General features: G+C 45.1%; 1 protein-coding gene across 5 annotated transcripts in view; it reads left to right on the top strand.

The window, feature by feature from the left end:
• Positions 1–15,635, top strand: part of LOC117369443 — a 91,159-nt gene extending 75,524 nt beyond the window's left edge. For 2 of the 5 annotated variants that reach the window (XM_033964033.1, XM_033964037.1), the window contains 6 exons: positions 1,053–1,133; positions 4,105–4,218; positions 7,124–7,245; positions 12,260–12,382; positions 13,468–13,510; positions 15,269–15,634. In XM_033964033.1, coding sequence (XP_033819924.1) covers positions 1,053–1,133; positions 4,105–4,218; positions 7,124–7,245; positions 12,260–12,382; positions 13,468–13,510; positions 15,269–15,379 — 594 coding nt within the window. In that variant the 3' untranslated portion in view covers positions 15,380–15,634. Of the gene's footprint in view, positions 1–1,052; positions 1,134–4,104; positions 4,219–7,123; positions 7,246–12,259; positions 12,383–13,467; positions 13,511–15,268 lie in introns of those variants that run through there. The other 3 variants (XM_033964034.1, XM_033964032.1, XM_033964035.1) reach the window with 3 other exon arrangements.
• The last annotated feature ends 5,232 nt before the right edge of the window (positions 15,636–20,867 follow it).

Raw genomic sequence — 20,867 nt, 5'->3', positions numbered from 1 at the left:
CGCTGGCAACGCCCATAATTGTAATTGAGAATTTGATTGCAGTGTTAAGTATGATTATTTTGATTGGAATTCATGGAATAATTGCCAGATATGTTGTTGTTACTCACATTGAAGACTATATGCAGGTTATAAATTTTTCTAATATAATATAATCTCTTCCTCCTGAGATTTAAAGATAGTGATGGTGTTTTTACTATTTAAAGAATCAGGTGACATATAACCAGCCTGTAAACTTAGAGTTGAACAAGTATCATCCATTCTAATTTGACGTTAAGCCTGTAGGGAGAATTTAAATAGTAAATCCATTGTTATTCCCTATAATTCGACCATATTCAAGATTACCACCCTCTTGTCCAATTAAAACGGTGCCCAGTATTCATCACTGCAAATCTAAAATTTCAGGTTTATCAAACCAATGTTGAACTAATGGTGCTGATGTCGCCTTGTTCACCTTATGAAATCTGTCCTGTGTTAATCTTAGTGGAACAGGCCTTGACGTTCTACCAGTATAAACCATTAAAAGAACTGCAAAAGGTTTGTTCAGGTAGTTATTTTGCGATGAGTCTGGGGATCTGTCCACGTTGGTCCCTCTAGTGTCGTCACGTTTATGATGATCACCAATTGCTGATTTTTTATTGCAGTAGATCTATTTCTTCCAATGTTTTGCCATGCTTAAAAGCAACAAGTACCAGCTCCATAAACACAGGAAAGAGTTTACAACGTGCCAGTTCTTATAAATAAGTTTTGTGATCCAAGGGGGCCATCAAAGAACATGAAATGATAATGTCAGTGTCCGCATATAATCCAAAAGGAAACCAAAATTGTATGTTGGTGTCGGTAACCAGATTGGTCAAATTCTCTCACTTTAATATACCAAAGATGTGAAACTCAAATTTTGATCGAAATTAAATATGATGGGCCATAAATTCACATGTATATCCACATGTTTTAAGTTAATCAGCATTATGAATATAGAACCCATGGATTAACTTTGTTGTATTTCAGAATAATACATGAGTGTGTTGTAATAATAAGTTGCGTTTCTCTTCTAGGATATTCTACATTTATCACTTGGTGTGCTGGAAGACCTGAAGCAACAGATCCATATCAAACTACCCATTCAGTTTTCCCTTGTAAGCTTTTATATATACACTGGGTTCGTTCCTCTATTTGGCTGCCAGTGGTGTGTGTATCTCCTTCGGCCCATGCTGTCTGCTGTCTGAACAATGTATCCTGGTGGTTTCCCACGGTCTTTCAGTCTTTGAAGGCTAATCCCTGAGCCTGCACAGCTGCTAGAGTCATTTCTGGTGACTGACATCGATGTCATCTCACCTAACCAGTCTCCTTCATTAACACAGGGTTATTTATTCCTAAGGTTGGCTAAATTTATTGCCATACACGTTTACCACAGGAATAAAAGTAGCCTGGTTCACATTACCTTTTTATTTTAATTTCATTGAAAATAGCAATACTAAATCGCATTACAGAAAGATGACAGGTCACTTCATCCTCCATTTGCTATAGTGCATCATGCAAACTAATAACCTAAATTAACATATTATCACAGTTAATACACCTTAGCTTATGTTAATGCAAGTTAATACACTGTATTTAAAACATTACCTATTATACTTGGTGGAGTCTCTGTACTGAGTACGTTAACTTGCATAGCATTAATGCCTGATTCTATAAATCTTGCCTAGCAGCTAGGTGCATGGTTGTCAATCAACTGCTAGGGACTGTTGTAGAATCTCACCTAGTTCAAGGTAGGCGTCATAATGTTAAACCAGGGTTTTCTTGGCCTAAGGCAATCCACACCCAGATTCTGCCTCTGACCTCTCCTACGTGGCACCTATCTGAAAATGATTTTTAATTGGTTTTTAATGGTGCTGTTCAATTAACAGTGCCGATTGAACTAATTAAAAAATGATTAGGCACTTTTTATACAGTAGAATCACGGGGACAAATTTTTCCCCATCCCATCCAGGAGAGTTCTTTTCCTGTCCCTGCCACATTCCTGCAAGCTCCATCCTCGTCTGCACAAGCCTTTAACCCTTTAAAATCCTAAGTAGCAACATTCTAGAGCTCAGATTGTGATGTCATAATGCCTCATTCCACCAATGCCTAAGCTCCGTCCTCATCTGCACAAGCCTCAGACACTTTAAAATCCTAAGTACAACATTCTAGAGCTCAGATTGTGATGTCATAATGCCTCACTCCACCAATGCCTAAGCTCCGTCCTCATCCGCACAAGCCTTTAACCCTTTAAAATCCTAAGTGGCAACATTCTAGAGCTCAGACTGTGATGTCATAATGCCTCATTCCACCAATGCCTAAGCTCCGTCCTCATCTGCACAAGCCTCAAACGCTTGAAAATCCTAAGTGGCCAAGACTTGTGCGGTTAAGGCAGAGCTTACAGAAATGGGACAGGGACAGCCACAAAATATGCGGGGACGGGACAGGGACAAATTTAGCTCTGTGTCATTTTCTACCTCTGAGGACAGGGTAAGCCAGGGGTGCCCACACTTTTTTGGCTTGCGAGCTACTTTTAAAATGACCAAGTCAAAATGATCGACCAACAATAAAAATACTAAACATATACCGCCCTCTTTTACTACGTGCACTAGCTGATTTAACGCATGCCAAGTGCTAATGCACCCATTATATTCTATGGACATGTTAGCATTTAGCACACGCTAAATCAGCTAGTACTCCTTACTAAAAGACCCCCCCATATTTATTTATATATATATATATATATATATATACCAAGTGCATCTCTTCTGTCCTCCAGACCTTGTTCCATTCCCCAACCATCTCTCTCTGTCCTTCCAGGAGTCCAGCTTTTCTTCCTCTCTCATCCACCCTTATTGGCAACATGTCTCCCTCCTCTGTTCTGATCTTGCATCTCTCTGTTCTTCCTTAGGGTCTCTCCCCCTCTGTCTCTTCTGTCTGCACCTCCCATAGTCCAACATCTGCCCCCTATCTTCTGCCTCCCCCTTTGTTTCAGGTTTCTCCCTCTCTCTCTCTCTCTCTTCCTTCTGCCAATATTGTGAGTCCTCCCACCTTTGGTCCAGGTCTTTGTCTCTCTCACTCTCTTTGTCTTCCCCCTCCCCAGGGCAGGGACATCTCTCTCTCCTCGGTTCAGAGTATTTCCCCTCTCTAACCCCTCTAGTAGTCCAGGATCTGCCTTGTCTTCACCCTCCCTTTTGGTTGAAGGCTGCTTTCCCACCCCTCCTCAAGATCCTTTTGCCTCCCCCCCCCGATCCAGTGTCTCTAAGGCAATCCTTCTCCCGCCAGGGTCCTTGCAACAGGCATAATTTTACCCCGACATGCGGGGCCTCACCTCCGCTGCTTCCCTACATACAGTGACTGTCAGGTCATTTCTCACCTCCATTCTTCCCTCTGGGCCTACTACAGTTGAAAATTAATTACGGCAGCCTGCAAAGCGAACGTAGCAGGCTGCTGTCGGCTTCTGTAGCACATTCCCTCTGCCGCGGTCCCGCTCCTCCTCTGATGTCGAGGGCGGGACCGCCACAGAGGGAACATGCTACAGAGGCTGACAAAAGCCTGCTACGTTTGCTCTGCAGGCTGCCGTAATTACAGTACTGTACTTTAAAGATGAGAAAGTGACTGAGGGAATGCTAGGGAGAACACTGGCTCTGCAATCTACCGGCATTGCCTTTGCGATCGACGTGTTGGGCACCCCTAGGGTAAGCAGTTGGCTTTGAGGTACCTCTGAAAAAGTATGTGCTAAATCTAAAGAAATAACATGAAAAGACAGTAGTGACAATTCTCATCTGAAGTCCATTTCCTTGGGAGCAAGGTGCTAGCTCCAGCCACTCACAGGGCCAAGATGTAATTAATCATCAGGAACTACCCCATCTTCACTAGTTAATCACTGGCCTCTCATTGGTTCAGGCGTGTTTATATTTACTTTTCAGTAAGTCCTACCCACACAATGGTGGCACTGTTGCTCAAGGATGGGGTTCAAATCCCAGTCTTGCCACATCAGATGAGAAATAACATTTGCCTAGTATATGTAAATCCAAAATGGTTTCTATAAGTAACATGTTTGTTTCTGTTTGACATTTTCTTAATTAGCTGAATTTTGAAGCTGAGCTCATTCTTGCAGTGCAAGCTGTGGTTCGGATACTTTTGGACCTTGATGGCCATTATATGCTGAACTCTGTTCTCGAAATGGTGTTTGCTTTTGGGGTAAGTCAACAATTTCAACACAGAACAAGTCTGTTCCTAAGAGCCAACCTGAACTGATAGAGTCAAACTTTTTCCAATTTTTAGAGGTAGTGATTTGCTTTCCTTTTGTTGGCCATATGAGAGATTTCAGAAGAATCATTGATTATCGTTTATTAGATTTAATATACTGCCTTTATTGTAGAACAAGTTAAGGCAGTATACAATAAACTAAATTGATAAAAGAAATAAGCTAATCATCTTACATTCTGGTGCTCCAGCGCTGTGCCTCTTCCCTCATCACTCAGGAGAACCAATTTAGCCAACAGGTAAGTTTTCAGTGCAGCATGAAAAAGAGAATGTGATTGCTACATTCGAAGATGGTGGAGCAGAGAGTTTCAGAGAGCAGGTGCAACTATATAAAAAGCTGAATTTCTAGTGGACTCCCACTTGGCCTAAGAGGAATGGGGAATAATGAGTCTACTGTCCTTCAGAGACCACAGAGTACGAGTGGGTGTATATAGAATAATCAGTGTTGATAAATGAGTAGGAATGTTAGAGTGTCATACTTAGAGCTAATGGTAGTATTTTATGTTGGATCCTGTACTGTACAGGTAACTAGTGAAACTGTTTTAGTAGAGAGGTGGCATGATCATAACGTTTTTGCACTGCATAATATTCTTACAGCAGTATTTTGAAGAGTCTGTAAACGTTTAAGATTAGATGTTGTTATACCAGCATAGCTAGAATTGCAGTAATCATTTCTCAAATTTCTAAATGCATAAAACAGTGTGCAAAGCGATTCTCCGTTTGCCAAATTCCAAACTGTCCTAAGCTTACGAAAAAAATAGAAACCTGTATTGATCACATTAGAGATTTGGGGAAAAAAGGAGATTGTTGAATCCAGAAGGATATTATCTGCCTAAGAAAATGAGCTAAACGAGCACAGCTGAATTAAAAGAGCCAGTGGACTTAGAAAAAGATTAAAAGAAGCGGAGACAGGACAGACGCTTGGGGGACTCCACAGAGTAATGAGCAAATGAAGTCTGAAAATTGCACAGCAATATCCAACAAAATCTTATCATGTAAAAATATTTACCAAATCACACGTTATGTTTAATTAAGTACATGGTGGGTTTTTCTGGTCCTAAAGATGAAGTGTTAACACATAGTGCCATGCAGCATGATTTCACCCCAGGACTTCTCAGGCTTTTTTTCCTCCATTTTTACATGGTTGAGTGAGATCTTTGTTGGATATTGCGTTAACTAACAAATAACACACAGAGGGGCACAGTGAAACTCCCCGCATAATAGTTATAACTCTGTTCTGCTCTGTAAGTAACATGCATAAGCCACATGATATAAACATTTAAACACAAAACTAGGTGGAATAACATTTGCCACTTACCTGAGTACAACCTGCACTAACAGTTAAGGTGTTTCATACTCTGGATAGACTTTTGGACTTCAGAAGCCTCAGCATTCTGTGACCCTGCTTGAAAGGGGAATTCAAACAGTCTATCACAGCACTCTTCAAAAACAGGAACCAGGCGACAGTAATATCTGAAGGGCGGGATTCAGGATCTCTGCTCCCGTTTATAGGAAAGAAGATTATCGCAGTAAGAACCTGATCTTTCTTTCCAGTGCAATGGGAGCAGATCCCTAAGCAGTCCCTAGAGCTTGGGGTGGGACAGATGAGCTTACTGCAAGCACTGAGGACCCAAAAGCTGTATTCAGGCGAGCTGTTACATCAACCTTGTAAAACTTTGTGAAAGTAAGGATGATGGCCCATGTCGCCACCCTACAAATCTCCTTGGGCGGCTCCGCCCAGGAAGCTGCCACTCTCCTAGTGGAGTGTGCTTTCAATGAGATTGTGGATTATTATCCACTCCCGATGTACGCACAAGATATTGTCATACAAATCCATCTTGAAATGGAAGCCTTGGAAGCTGGTCTTCCACGCCAGCTCGAATTTGTTAAGATGAACAAATGATCGGATAGTTGAAACTCATTGGTCACTTTGAGGTATCTGAGAAGAACTATCCTGACATCTAGCAACTGCAAAATCTTAACTTCTTTTCTGGAACCTGTCAGACTGAATGCGAGCAATTGGATCTCTTGATTAACTCGGAAGGCCAAAATGTCAGCATTGGCTTCCCTGGTTCTCAGATCATTAGGCTACCCCTCCACTCTTGTGAAAGAATATAACGTTGTTTGAGAGTACAAAATCAGTATCTGTATAACGTGTGCCAGCACTGTATTTGACATCTTTGGTTTTTAAAATAACACTTAAAAGTATCAACAAAATGTACATGGCCAGCACTGGAGGTTATTTTGTATTTATATGTGTGGCTGGAGCTGACAGTACTTCAGTAGAAGAGAAAGACCATATTAGTCAACTAGAAATAAACTTAGGTTAAAGATTACATGAGAGTAGGAGGCCTTCAGCCCGAAAGCTTATACAGTCAGCGCCCCCCCCCCCCCCAATACCCATCTCCTCCACCCCCACCCCCAGCATAGTCTGGAATCTTGTAGCTCACTCTTTATCGGGTCCCCTACCCCTGGTGTACCTTCGCATCCTGGATCCATGCAGCAAAGCCAGCAGCCATACTCAAGGCTTTCCCTCTGACATGGCCCATCAAGGAAGTTGTGTCAAAAAGGGTGAGCCGAGTCAGAGGGAAAGGCCTGGTGCAGATTGCAGCCTTTGAGTTCAGCTGTTGCTGCAGAGACTCAGCAGGGTCGAAGACAGGGTGCGAAGGTATACCAGGGGTGGAGTCCTGATTAAGAGAACCGCAGTTGGTTCAATCTGCAGCACTAGACCCTGTGGATGTGGAGGGTTAACTATAGTTGATATTTTATAGCATTGCCAGAAATGGGCAGGGCATGTCTGAAACTTCCTGCACTAGTACTTGCCTTCTCCTTTCTTTAGAGCAATATCTGGGCCCTGAAGCTTCTGCTGGAAGGTATTAGTTTCAGTGAAAACCTGCTGTATGAATTTTCCACAGCATTTAAACAAGAGCTGTATAGCCAAAGCCTGTTTGCACAGAGAATGTGAGTAGGTTGTGCTTTAATTTGTTTAAAATTTACTGTACATCCTGCTGCTAGTGTCATGATGACGGTGCTACATATGGAAGAGGGGACTTGCTGCTACTGGTGTCCATGTGGCCTGAAGACCATTTCCAGCCTGACAAGTGTCTTTACCTAGCCCACCCTATGGTCAGAGTGCAGAATTGTTGGCAATATTTGTGGTCCTTCCTACCCAAGGTTACAATGACAACAGCAGCAGTGTGACACCTCAGGCTACATCCCTCTCTTCTATTGCTGGTCCCCAAGTATCAAAGCGTGGGTTCTTCTTTCTCCTCCTTATTCTGTATGAGTCTTTCGAGAAGGAGGAGAAAGACACTAGCAGTTTTGGCTTGCTTTTCCTTTTGTGCTGTCAGGCTCAGAGTTTTGCACTCTGAAATGCATGGTACTACTGTGATTAATGCAGTTCAAGATACTTTGGCGACCTAGGCAGCAGAGGAGAAGGACATGGTTGGAGATGCTACATTGCCACTGTTGTCGTTATCATCCTGACAATTGACCTGATCATGGGAGCATCAGCAAAAGGAATCGGGAGGAGAAGAAGAGAGGTTATAGGTGGAGTGAGAGGATGGATGTGGGGAGATGAGAAAGTGATGGAATCTGATGAACTATGATTTGTGAGAGGGAAGAGAGCAATTGAAGAGATTTGAGAGCCTATGGCAATGTATCGCAAACTGTGTGCCTGCTGCGAGGCGCTGGCTGACTGCTTACAGGATGGGCCTCTTGCGGCGAGAGGCACGTCCTGTAGGCAGTCAGTCGGAACTGGTGCCTTTCCTCCTTGCTGGCACCTCTCCTCCAGCACCCCCCACCGGCATTGTAATTGCTGACTTGGCCCCGTTTGGAGGGCTTCCATGCATGCCAAGTTTAGTGTGCCACAGCTTTAAAAACATTTGTGGGACCACTGCCCCTGTGAGTTGTGTAGGACAGAGTTTCGCTACATGCAGTACATGTACCCTTAGGGGTACTTGAGCCGCTTGTTGGGGGTACACAGCATTTCACGGATCTACTGCCCCCTTCCTCCTTAACGGCCACCAACCAAGGGAATCCCATGCCCTCCTTCCTGCCTGCTCCTCTCCGCTGAAGCCACCGCCAGGGATCCCATGCCCTCCTTCTTGCATTCCCCCCCTCAGGCAAAGCCAACCCGATGTCAGAGCTAATATCGGAGGGAAACCTTCCGGGTCAGTGGGGTATCCCAGTTACCTACTTCAGGCAGTCCAGCTGGGCTGTTCCTTCTGGCCTTCAGCCGCATGTGGGCAGCAGCTCTTACATGCTACATGTGGCTGACCCAGAAGCCTTCTCTCCAACATCAGAGCTGACATCATAGGGAAGAGCTGACATCATAGGGAAGGCTTGTGGGTCAGCCACGTGCAACATGTAAGAGCCGCTGCCTGCGTGTGACTGAAGGCCGGAAGGAGCAGCCCAGCCGGGTGGCCCTGAAACGAGCAAGTAAGGGAGAGATGGGACATGATAGTGGGACAAAGGGAGAAAGGAGAGTGGGAGGGGCATGAATTTGGGACAAAGGCTGGAAGGCAGGAAGGAGACGCAAAAGGAAGGGTGGAGGCATTAACTTGGGACACAAGGGAGGGAGGAAGGGGCATTAACTTGGGACATAAGAGGGAGGGAGGGAATAGAAATGGAGAATTGTTGGGCATGAGTGTGTGAGTGAGAGAAAGAGATGGTGCACATGGAGAAAGGAAGAAAGAGGAAAATTGGGCATAGAGAGAAAGGACTGAGGTAGAGATGCTTGTGGAATTAGAAGGATGAGTTGAAGAAATGTTGGATACAGTGGTGGAGGGAGCGGGAACAGAGGGACAGATTGAAGGGGATACAAGGGGGAGGAATGTTGGGCATAGTGATGGAAGGAGAGTTGTGGCATGGTGCTGGAGAGGGGTGAAAGAAGGAGAAATTTGCATGGGGCTGGTAGGCAGTGGAGAAAAATTGTGCACATGATCTGGGGGATGGGAGATGGAGAAATGTTGGATGTAGCAGTAGAGGGGGCTTTCCCTCTCCTTCTCCCATTCCCATTGCAGCAAGGGAGGGAATGAGAGAAAGAAAAGTTGGACTCCTGGAGGGACAGAGAGAGATGTTGGTTTTTGGAAGGAAATGAGGTCCAGAGGAGGGGATGTGTGCAGGAGGCAGAAAGAAAGAAATATTGGATCCACAGTCAGAAGGAAGTGCAACCAGATAACAAAGGTGGAAAAATGATTTAATTTTCAATTTAGTGCTTAAAATGTGTCCGTTTTGAGAATTTATATCTGCTGTCTATATTTTGCACTATATTTGTCTATTTTTCTATAGTTGTTACTGGGGTGACATTGCATATTTTAACATCATCTGCCTTGACCTCTTTGAACAACCCCCAAATATAAATGATAATTAACAATTTCTCTGCATATAGTGTGCTTTGTGGTTTTTTAATTTTGTAGTTACCATTATGTATTAAATAAGATTATATTGTGTGTATATGAAAAATGGATGGAAGAAATTGCATTACAATTAGGACTATGATTAGGGGGGTGAGGGCTGGGGTGGAGCTTGAGCTTGAGTAGTCTGTTGATATTTGTTAGACGTAGGGGATACTTGGCTTGAAGAAGCTGAGAAACTAATGTAGGAGACAGGGTGAAACGGTGGAGCTGGAGAATGTGTGTGAGAAGCTATAAAGAGAGAGTGAGAGGGTGAGGGAGTGACAGGATCTCAAATACAAGAAAAGGTGGGAGTATGGGGAGAGTGAGGATCATCTCACTCTCCCTCCCCTCAAAGAAGTATCTTCCTGTTCAGTTTCCTTCTCTTTCCACCCTCTTAAATCCCCTCCCTCTTCCTTTGCTTCTTGATTTCCCCTAGCCTCACTTCTGTCTGTTTTTCCATCCCCTATGTCTCGATCCCTTCTCCATTTACCTCCCCAGAGAACCTCTCATCTTACCTTTGCCCAAATAATTAACTAAACACACAAGTAATGTCAGATAAATATATTACGTTAAAATAAATAATTTAATATGCAATTATATGCCTGCGCTTCCTTCCCTGGGTTAGTCCACTCAGTGTATTCTTTATCCAGCAAGAGCTTGTCTCTTCTTTCTTTCTTTCTTCTGTTTGCTTTATTTTTATTGAATTTCAACTAAGCTTCTGTAATCACACTCACATTTTAACAAAACACAAGGATTTCCTCCCCTCCAGCCTTCAAACAGAACTGCCTGACCCAGTCATCACCTTTGTGTCCTCCCCTTTTCAACCTGGGTTAACGGAAACATTATTGACTATAAGAGTGCATTTCTTGCTTCATGTCATAAATGGATCCCAAATAAAGACATATGGAAACTACCCTGCAAATAGAGTGATGTGAAAAAGTTCAACACCCCCCCTCATGATTTCTCCCTGTTATTTGCAGTTATCTGCCCCTTCCCTCCATCTTGCACAACCATTACAATAGGATACTGGCTGAGAGATAGAGAATGACACAGAGACAAATTTGTCCCGTCCCTGTCCCATTCCTGCAAGCTTTTTCCTCATCTGCACAAGCCTCGAACACTTTAAAATCATAAGTGTTTGAGGTTTGTGCGGCTAAGGCAGAGCTTACAGGAATGGGACAGATCTCTATGTGAGAGGCACAAACTGTGGATCCCTCCAGAGGGCAGTCTAGGTCTTGCTCTTGATTGGTTGGTTTGACTAGTTCCCCAATCTGTGCAATATTTCTACCTCTGCCAGAATGAGATACAGGAGCCAGGTGCAGAAATTTAATCTGGGTCTCTGTGACTATTCAAGGATAGGAAATGAAAGCTGGTGTTTGCTGCGATGTGCACTGGAGAAGAGGAAAGGCAAAATGAATTACAGCAAAACCCTTCTTTGGGTGCTGGTCTCTTTTTCCATCGCTGGCTAATACTGTCGAGACTTTCTCAATCATCTGCTGTTCTGCCCTAGAGCATCAGGAGAAGGGTCTAGATGACACCCTACACCAGGGGGCTTGCGAGCTACTTTTCAGATGACCAAGTCAAATACGAAACATATACCCCCTCTTTTACTACGGTGCACTAGCCGACTTAGCGCATTCCAAGTGCTAATGCGCCCATTCTATGGATTGGCACGCGCTAAATCGGCTAACGCACCTTACTAAAAGACCCCCATATTTCTTTATTATATATTGGGTCCTCCAGACCTCGTTCCATTCCCCAACCAACATCTCTCTCTGTCCCTCCAGGAGTCCAACTTTTCTTCCTCTCTCCTTCACCCCTATTGGCAACATATCTCCCTCCTCCGTTATGATCGTGCATCTCTCTGTTCTTCCTCATGGTCTTTCCCCCTCTGTCTGCACCTTCCATAGTCAACATCTGCCCCCCTCTCTTCTGCCTCCCCTTTGGTTCAGGTTTCTCCTTCTCTCCATCTTTCTTCTGCTAACATTTTGAGTCCTCCCACCTTTGGTTCAGGTCTTTATCTCTCTCATTCTGTCTTCCTACTCCCCAGGGTCTGGCATCTCTCTTTCCTCGGTTCAGGGTGTTTCCCCTCTCTAACCCCTCTAGTAGTCCCGGATCTGCCCTGTCTTCCCCCTCCCTTTTGGTTCAAGGCTGCTTTCCCCCTCCCCTCATTAAGGTCCTTTTGTCTTCCCCCTCCCCGATCCAGCATCTCTAAAGCAACCCCCATCCTACTGGGGCCCTCATGATGGGCACAGCCTTACCTCCGCTGCTTCCCGCACACAGTGACTGTGAGGACCTCAGACCTCTTGATTGCAACTGTCCTCGTCTCCGTTCTTCCCTCTGGACCTATCACAGTTGAAAGTTAATTACGGCAGCCTGCAGAGCTAACGTCAGGGGCGGGACCGCGACAGAGGGAACAGAGGGGAGGGGGAAAGCAGCCTTGAACCAAAAAAGAGGGGGAAGACTGGTTGCTCTCTCAACCAGTCAGAAAGCAGGATCACTGTCTCTCAATTGCGTTTGATGTGGAAGCTGGAATATAATCCAAATCCATTTCCTTTTCCTCAAATTCTGACCAGGTGGAATAACCAGGGCCCTGTGTATGTGAGTCAGCTGATCACCATATTCATAACCCATAACCATGCCGTGGTGCGTTCTGCTGCCTTTGTCATCATGAATATTATCCTGGATCATTTCAGCCAGTAAGTTTGGTTTGTTCTGCTTCTATTGAAGGATGTATAGGGAGAGATTTGAAGCAGGTGCTGTGAATGCACACCTGTCTTACACTGTGTTGCATTTGCAAAGCTCAGTCTGCCTTTTTCCTCCTCCTTGTCGCAGTAGTCCAGGAGCTGGTGCAGTTTCTACCCATTCACCATGTTCAGACTCTGGCTTTGCCACACTTAGTTATTTGACCTTAAACTCCTTTTATTTTGTGTCAAATCTTGTCATTTTGTTCATATGCTAAAGTAGGTTTGAATGGAAAGATCTGGGAACTAGTGATGGGAATTTAGGGATTTTTTTAATTTTATTTTTTTTTTTTAATCTTTATTCATTTTTATACTTCCAACAAGTGTTTCATAATACAATACAATCATACAAACTTTAATATCACTTTTTATCACACATATATTGAAATATAATATATAAATCCTCCCTTCCACCCTCCCTTCATTATAACTTAATAATTTCATATAATTTAAAAAAATAAACCCACCCTCCCCCCACCCTATACCTCAATAAATAAAAGAAGAATAAATAAATAAATAAAATTATTAAATATAATCAATCCTTACAATAATTTGCTAATGGCTCCCAAACATCATCAAATTTATTATAGCGTCCCTGTTGAATAGCTAATATTTTCTCCATTTTAAAGATTTGGCACAACGAATTCCACCAGAAATTATAGTTTAATCTATCATAATTTTTAGTAATTTGTTGAATAGCAACTCCTGTCATTATGAGTAATAACTTATTGTTTTTAGAGGATATTTGACTCTTTATCCTCATTGATGTGCCAAATAATATCATATCATATATGAAAGCGCTACCGGATTCTCAAGTAAATTATTAATTTGACTCCAAATAGATTTCCAAAAATTATGTGTTAGAGGACAAAAGAACAATAAACGATCCAATGTACCAGCTTCAAGATGACAATGTCAACATCTATTAGACTTAGAGCGATCTAATTTTTGTAAACGCACCAGGGTCCAGAATACTCTATGCCTTCCTCTTTCAGACACATCAGAAAATGAATTTAACTGTTTTTGGTTTTGTGTTTCAGATGTCCATGGACACCGTATGTTGCTAATTTTCTAAGGAACAGAGTAAGTGCTTCCTCTCCCTCGTATCTTTGAATCCAGTGTGGCAAGCTGCTCCTGTTAACCAGTAAAACCAGCCTTTTTGTCTTGCCACTTTTCTCTAGTTGGTCTCTGTGACATAAAAGGATCGTACAGCCGGAGAGAACAGGCAGCAGGGAGAGATTGGTTGAGTGGGATTTATTCCCACTTTTCTCCATTACTGCTGCAGTGTTAATCCTCTGACTAGGAGGGTGGATTTGTATAGTAATATAGTGGGTGAAGGAAGCCCAAAAGGTCCTCAAATCCATTCTTTTCACAAGTGCTTAATAGTTAGAGGAGATGAACAAACATTGCAGAGACAAAACTCCTTCAGGTTACAAGATGCTTATAGGTAGCTAGAAGCCATTACATTCTTTGCCTTACAGGTGCTTGGCTTAGTTGCCAAAGCTGCCATGTAACCCGCAGGCACTCTTTATGACCAATGGAACATAAGAATTGCTGCTGCTGGGTCAGACCAGTGGTCCATCGTGTCCAGCAGTCCGCTCACATGGTGGCCCCCAGGTCAAAGCCCAGTGCTCTAAATGAGTCCAGCCTCACCTGCGTACGTTCCAGTTTAGCAGGAACTTGTCCAGCTTAGTCTTGAAACCCTGGAGGGTGTTTTCCCCTACAACTGACCACGTTCACTTCCTAAATCTGGTTCCTGCTTCTCATAACTGGCAGGGTGTCACTGATGCCTCATGACCACATTCAAATTCACAAGGACTGAGTCCAAAGGGTGCCAAAAAGATGAGGGAAAAACCTGGGATTCTTTGGAAAAAAATGAGCACGAACCAAATATTGATATCATTTGCTACCCAAGTTTCACATTTCTATGCTAACAAATAATTGCATTGTATGAGAGTAAGAGCAGCTTATTTCTCTTCAAGTATTTTTTTGTGGAAAACATACTCCATACATCTCCCTGCTGCACATTTGAACTTAGAAGGTTCTGCAGGAGACCAGACCAAGAGTCCTTGAGTTTTACCCGATAGGATCTGACATTAGTTATACTAGACTTTGAATAGGTTTACTTTGCAGGAGGCATGGGGGACAGCATCCTCAAATGTCCCCTTAATCACCTGCAAATTTGACTTCCTTTCCTCCTCCCTGCCTCCCCCCCCTCAAAAAAAGCAGCAACAGACAAACTAGACCTATCAAATTCTCCTTAATTCATCTGTTTTATAATGAATTTTGAGCCAGTCTTCTGGCTCAGTGGTAGGGGCTGTGCCTTAGTTTGATTACCAGATTGGTTCTTCAGACTGCTGAGTTGGGATAGAAATGTTGTGAATGGAGTGGCATAGTAAGGGGAGTGGGGGAGCAGTCCGCCCTGGGTGCCGTCTTGGTGGGGATGCTGGCACACACACCCCCTACCATGCGCCCCTTCCCCGTACCACTTTAACATTCCCGGCACAAGCAGCAACCTCAAGCTGCTGCTCACGCCAGCGTTGGCTGTTCCTGTGACGTCATTTCCTGGATCTGTGCCTAGGAAGTGATATCAGGAAGAGCTGGCCCAAGCAGCAGCTTGCGGTTACTGTTCGTGCTGGGAATGTTGACGAAGTACGGAGGAAGGGAAGAGAGAAGCACAGCAGGAAGGGGGTGGGGAAAAAGCGGATGGGGCAGGGGAGGGGCGCCTCTCACCCTCCCTATGCCGCTGGTGACAGCTGCTGATTGCATTTTGATTGCAGGGAGTTGGGGGTAGTTGTGAATGTGGGCTCATTTGGACTGAACCTCTCTTCCTCTGCACAGGTTTTAATCGTTTCCTGCAGTGTGTTGACCCCTTTGGAGCAACATGAACTCAAGGACAAAATTGCAGTTTTCCAGAAACAAAATGCAACGAGTCCTGCCATTGGGAAGTAAATAAGGACTTATGTAAGAGCAAGAATCGGAAGTCACCATCCAGCGTCTTCTGCTCAGTCTTTCCCAAAGGCCTGGAGTTGAAAAGAAGAGGACTGTGTAAAACTATTCACTGTACATATCCAAAAAAGGGCTTCAAAACACAACTCCCTTTACTTTTTCTCTCTTGATTTTGAAAAATAAAAAGGATTTTTATTGAAATAAAGTTTTACAACAAGCTTCTGGTGCCGATTGCCAAACGCATCCTGCTTCCTAGCTCTGCATTGACCAGTTAGGCTTTCGTGCTGTTTTGAGGCCTGAACTTTTTCCTTCTCCTTTCCCATGGTCAATGGTCAGTCCTGTTTGCTGAGTGACGTTGGTTGGGGTAGTAACAATCACTAGAAAACATCCCTACACAAAAGGAATGACATGAAAAAATACAAACAACGTGGACCCAATGATTTGAATAGTTAAAACTACCCTTGTGATGGTTGCTGAGACTCAAAGATCTGGATCAATATCTCTCAACCATTAAGGGTTATCGAGTACTAAGGTTTTTTGACCAAAATTTGGAAACTTTTCAACAGGATTTAAAACAAGTAAAGTTGAAAAAAAATAGGAAATTCTTTAGTTTCCCTCCAGACTGGCACAGAATGGATGAGTTTACACTCCTCTGCCAGCAAGTGGAGACTGAGACATTGAGCAGTAGAGAATGACACAGTGGCTGCTAGCCGCGGGTAACCCGCTGAAACGGTAGGGAAAAAGAAAGTGCTCACTGCGGGTACGGTGACAAGGCCATTCACTGCCCCATGGAGCGGTGAATGGCCTTGTCTCTGCAGTTAAGGGAGGGAACGCGCGTGGCCCCTTCCCTTCTACTGATCGCCGCCGCATCTATCTCCCTCCCACCCTCCCCCTTATCTTTGTGGCACGGTCTGGAGGGACTAAAAGAAAGAAAATTAGCAGGTAAGAACCTAATTCTCCATATGGAGATTACATGCTGTTCAAAAAACAAGAAATCTGTTTCTGTAGAAGTGAACTCGATGGAGGGATTTGTAATAGGCTGTTCATAATATTTTGGATGCAGGCTTTAAACCTCAGAATCTTGCAGTCCCCTCGGTCCTACAGTCCAGTTTGACTGCAATCCACACCACCATTGAGATCTGTAGTCTCAGGCATGTATCAATTTGTCATCTTGATTTTGGTTGCATGATCTATTCTGAATGCAGGGTGGTGGTTAGTTCCATGTGCAAGATATGATTGTTATCCCAGGACAAGCAGGCAGCATATTCTTGACTGATGGGTGACGGCACCGACGGAGCCCCGGTATGAACAATTTTAGAGTGATTGCACTCTAAGAACTTGGAAAGTTCTAGCAGGCCGCACCGCGCACGCGCGAGTGCCTTCCCGCCCGACAGAGGCGCGCGGTCCCCAGTTTCTTAGTTTCCGCGGAGCTAAGAAGACGCACTTTTCAACGGCTGTTGAAAACTTTTTTCTCTTTCACCTTCCCGCTCGCGTAAACTCGAAATATTATTTCCCTCATTTTATTTTCTTTTCTTTGTTTAAAAAAAAACAAAAAACTTAATTTGTGTTTTCTTTCATTTTTTCGGTTTCGCCCCAGCGGGGCCTGTTGCCACCATCGAGGCCTCGGCCTTCGATTTGGCTGAAGCCGTTTTTACCTTCATGCCCCCTCAACCTGGGTTTAAGAAGTGCCAGCGGTGCACTCGACCAATTTCACTCACAGACCCGCACAACTGGTGTCTACAGTGTCTTGGTCCTGACCATCGAGCGTCCACCTGCACCCGCTGTGCCACTCTTAAAAAGAGAACTTTAAAAAATCGCCAAATCCAACAGCGATTATTATTTGGTACCGAGATGTCGGATTCAGCGGCACCGGTTCCGGCTTCGGCCCCGACGCAGTCGGCACCTACTTCATTGACACCGCGCGATACCGCGCCGGCATCGCATCCCTCAGGTAAGCCGGCTAAGAAGCCTTCCCCGCTGGAGCGTCCTCCGGTCTCAGTGGCAGCGAGCCCAATCCTGCCGACCTCGAGGCGCCCGCTCGACATCGGGTTCCTCTTCGGAGTGTAGAGCAGCACCCAAGGTACCGCAGAAGAAAAAAGCGGTACCGGTGCCTTCACTGGACGAGCGCATTGCCGCTGTCCTGCAGGTCCAGCTCAAAGAACAACTCCAACAGCTGCTCCCTGCTCTTTTGACACCGAGCCTTCCAGTCCCGGTCCGATCTGAGCCGCTGGTACCGGCAGTGGAGCAGCCTCCTTTATCAGCATCCACCTTGTCGGTACCGATGCATACCACTTCCTCGGTATCAATGCCGGTCTTAGCGCCGGAACCGAGATCCTTACACCAGGCTGTTCAAACCTCGGCGCCGACTCAGCCTTTAACATCTCCCGGTACCGTTTCACAGAGGTCTGGTAAGTCGATGCATAAAACTCGACACCTAGAACCCTCCACACCGGACTCCCGGGACCGCAGTTTTCAGATGAGGGACCCTGATCTGTGGGGTTATTCGGAGGACTCTCTCCTCTCGGAGGGAGAGTGTTCATCAGGAGAAGAGGATCCTTCTGGGTTAGATCCCTCCTCTAAACCTGATTCAACTTCTTTTACCTCTTTTCTCAAAGAGATGTGTGACTCTCTCTCTATTCCCTTGGAGGCTGAATCCAAAAAGTCCAAGGCATTTCTAGATGCTCTGGACTTTGACCAGCCTCCAAGGGAATTTCTCAAACTGCCTCTCCATGACATATTAAGAGAGACATTTTACAAAAATCTTGAGACACCCTTGACCATCCCAGGAGCTCCCCGCAAACTGGACTCCTTATATAAGGTCATACCTATTCCAGGCTTTGACAAGCCGCAACTCCCCCATGAGTCTTTACTGGTGGAATCTACTTTAAAGAAATCCACGGGGGCTAGTGTATATGCTTCTGTCCCTCCTGGCAGAGAAGGTAAGGCCATGGATAAGTTTGGCAAGAGGTTGTATCAAAATGCGATGCTAGCAAATAGATCAGGGAACTATGCTTTCCATTTTTCTTTTTACCTTAAGCATCTCATTCAGACTTTGTCATCTTTTGAGAAATACCTCCCTGACCGTAAAAGATCTGCCTTTCGCCAAACTTCTTCATCGCTCTTACAACTGCGCAAGTTCATGGTCAGATCAATCTATGACACCTTTGAGCTGACCTCTAGGGCCACGGCTATGTCGGTAGCTATGAGACGACTGGCCTGGCTCAGAGTTTCAGAACTCGATGTCAATCATCAAGATCGACTGGCCAATGCACCTTGTTTGGGGGATGAGCTGTTTGGAGAATCCATGGACTCCACTACTCAGAAGCTCTCAGCTCATGAGACTCGATGGGATACTCTCCTTAAGACAAAGAAGAAGACCCCCACCTACCAGGCCTTTTCGCCAGCAATCGGCCTATCAACGTAGATTTGTGGCTCGTCCTTTACCTCAGGCCCAGCAACAACCCAGGCGTCAGAGGCAACAACAGAGGCAAGCTGCTAGACCAGCACAGCAGCAACAGCAGGTGAAACCTCCCCCTTCACAGAAATCAACTCAACCCTTTTGACTTGGTTCTCCAGGACATAGCCAGTCTCCCTCCTTCTGCCCATCTTCCGCAGCCCATAGGAGGACGCCTTACTCATTTCATAAGCCGTTGGGTAATCATCACCTCGGATCAGTGGGTCCTCAACATCATCCGCCACGGCTACTCTCTCAATTTCCAGACTCTTCCTGCCCAAAGTCTGCCAAGAGAGTCTGCTTTGAACACTCCTCAGTCTTCCCTCCTTCTTCAAGAGGTTCAATCCCTCCTTCTTCTGAACGCCATAGAGGAAGTTCCTCTAGATCAAAAGGGGCAGGGATTCTACTCCCGTTACTTTCTAGTCCCCAAAAAAACAGGAGATCTCAGACCCATTTTAGATCTTCGCGATCTCAACAAATGCTTGGTAAAAGAGAAATTCAAGATGCTTTCTCTGGCTACTCTTTATCCTCTTCTCAATCAAGGCGACTGGCTATGTTCCCTAGATCTCAAAGAAGCATACACTCACATACCGGTCAATCTGGCCTCCAGACAGTACCTCCGCTTCATGATCAACCATTGTCATTACCAATACAAGGTGCTACCCTTCGGTCTTGCCTCCTCTCCAAGAGTGTTCACCAAATGTCTGATTGTGGTGGCTGCCTTTCTACGTTCCCACCACCTTCAGGTGTTTCCTTACCTGGACGATTGGTTGATAAAGGCCACTTCTTCTCAGACAGTACTCCAGGCCACCAACCAGACCATCCTGTTTCTACAACTTCTGGGATTCGAGATCAATCTACCCAAATCTCATCTCATCCCCACTCAGAGACTTCAATTCATTGGAGCGGTGCTGGACACAGTCCTCATGAGAGCATTTCTGCCATCCAACCGTCTTCACACTCTCCAATCTCTGTGTCAGCAGGTGTTTCATCAACGTTCCATCTCTGCCAAGCAAATGATGATACTCTTGGGTCACATGGCCTCCACAGTTCATGTCACACCCTTCGCACGTCTCCACCTGCGCACTCCTCAATGGACTCTAGCGACCCAGTGGTCCCAAGTGACGGATCCTTGCTCACGACACATATCTGTGACATCATCTCTTCGTCAGTCTCTACAATGGTGGTTGATATCCTCAAATCTCTCCAGAGGTCTTTTGTTCCATCTACCTCCTCATCAACTTGTCATCACCACCGACGCCTCCCCTTATGCCTGGGGAGCTCATTTGAACGAATTCCAAACTCAAGGCCTTTGGACAGCCCAGGAAATGAAACATCACATCAACTTCCTGGAACTCAGAGCGATGTTTTATGCCCTCAAGGCATTCCAACATCTTCTCTTTCCTCAGGTCCTCCTGCTGTGCACAGACAATCAAGTTGCGATGTACTACATCAACAAGCAGGGTGGGACAGGCTCTCGCCTATTGTGCCAGGAAGCCCAGAGGATTTGGGCTTGGGCCACAGATCACCATCTATTCCTGAAAGCTATCTACATTCAGGGAGAACAGAATTCCTTAGCGGACAAGCTCAGCAGAATTCTCCAGCCTCACGAGTGGACACTCGATCCTTTCACTCTACAGTCCATCTTCGCTCAGTGGGGCACTCCTCAGATAGACCTCTTTGCAGCTCCTCACAATCATCAGCTGCCCCACTTCTGCTCCAGACTCTACTCTCCTCACTGTCTGGCAGCGGATGCATTTCTCCTGGATTGGTCCAATCTCTTCCTGTATGCTTTCCCTCCTCTGCCTCTCATGCTCCGGACCTTGTTCAAGCTCAAGAGGGAACAGGCCACCATGATTCTGATTGCGCCACGGTGGCCCAGGCAACATTGGTTCTCCCTTCTACTTCAACTCAGTTCCAGGGAACCTATTCTACTTCCACAATTTCCTTCTCTGCTTACACAGCATCAGGAGACCCTTCTGCATCCCAACCTCCAGTCTCTGCACCTGACAGCCTGGTATCTCTCGGGCTGACTTC

This window comes from Geotrypetes seraphini, chromosome 11 (genome assembly GCF_902459505.1).
Source record: "Geotrypetes seraphini chromosome 11, aGeoSer1.1, whole genome shotgun sequence".
NCBI lineage: Eukaryota > Metazoa > Chordata > Amphibia > Gymnophiona > Dermophiidae > Geotrypetes > Geotrypetes seraphini.
The sequence above is the reverse complement of the archived record's forward strand: the minus strand, read 5'-3'. Positions and strand labels throughout refer to the sequence as shown.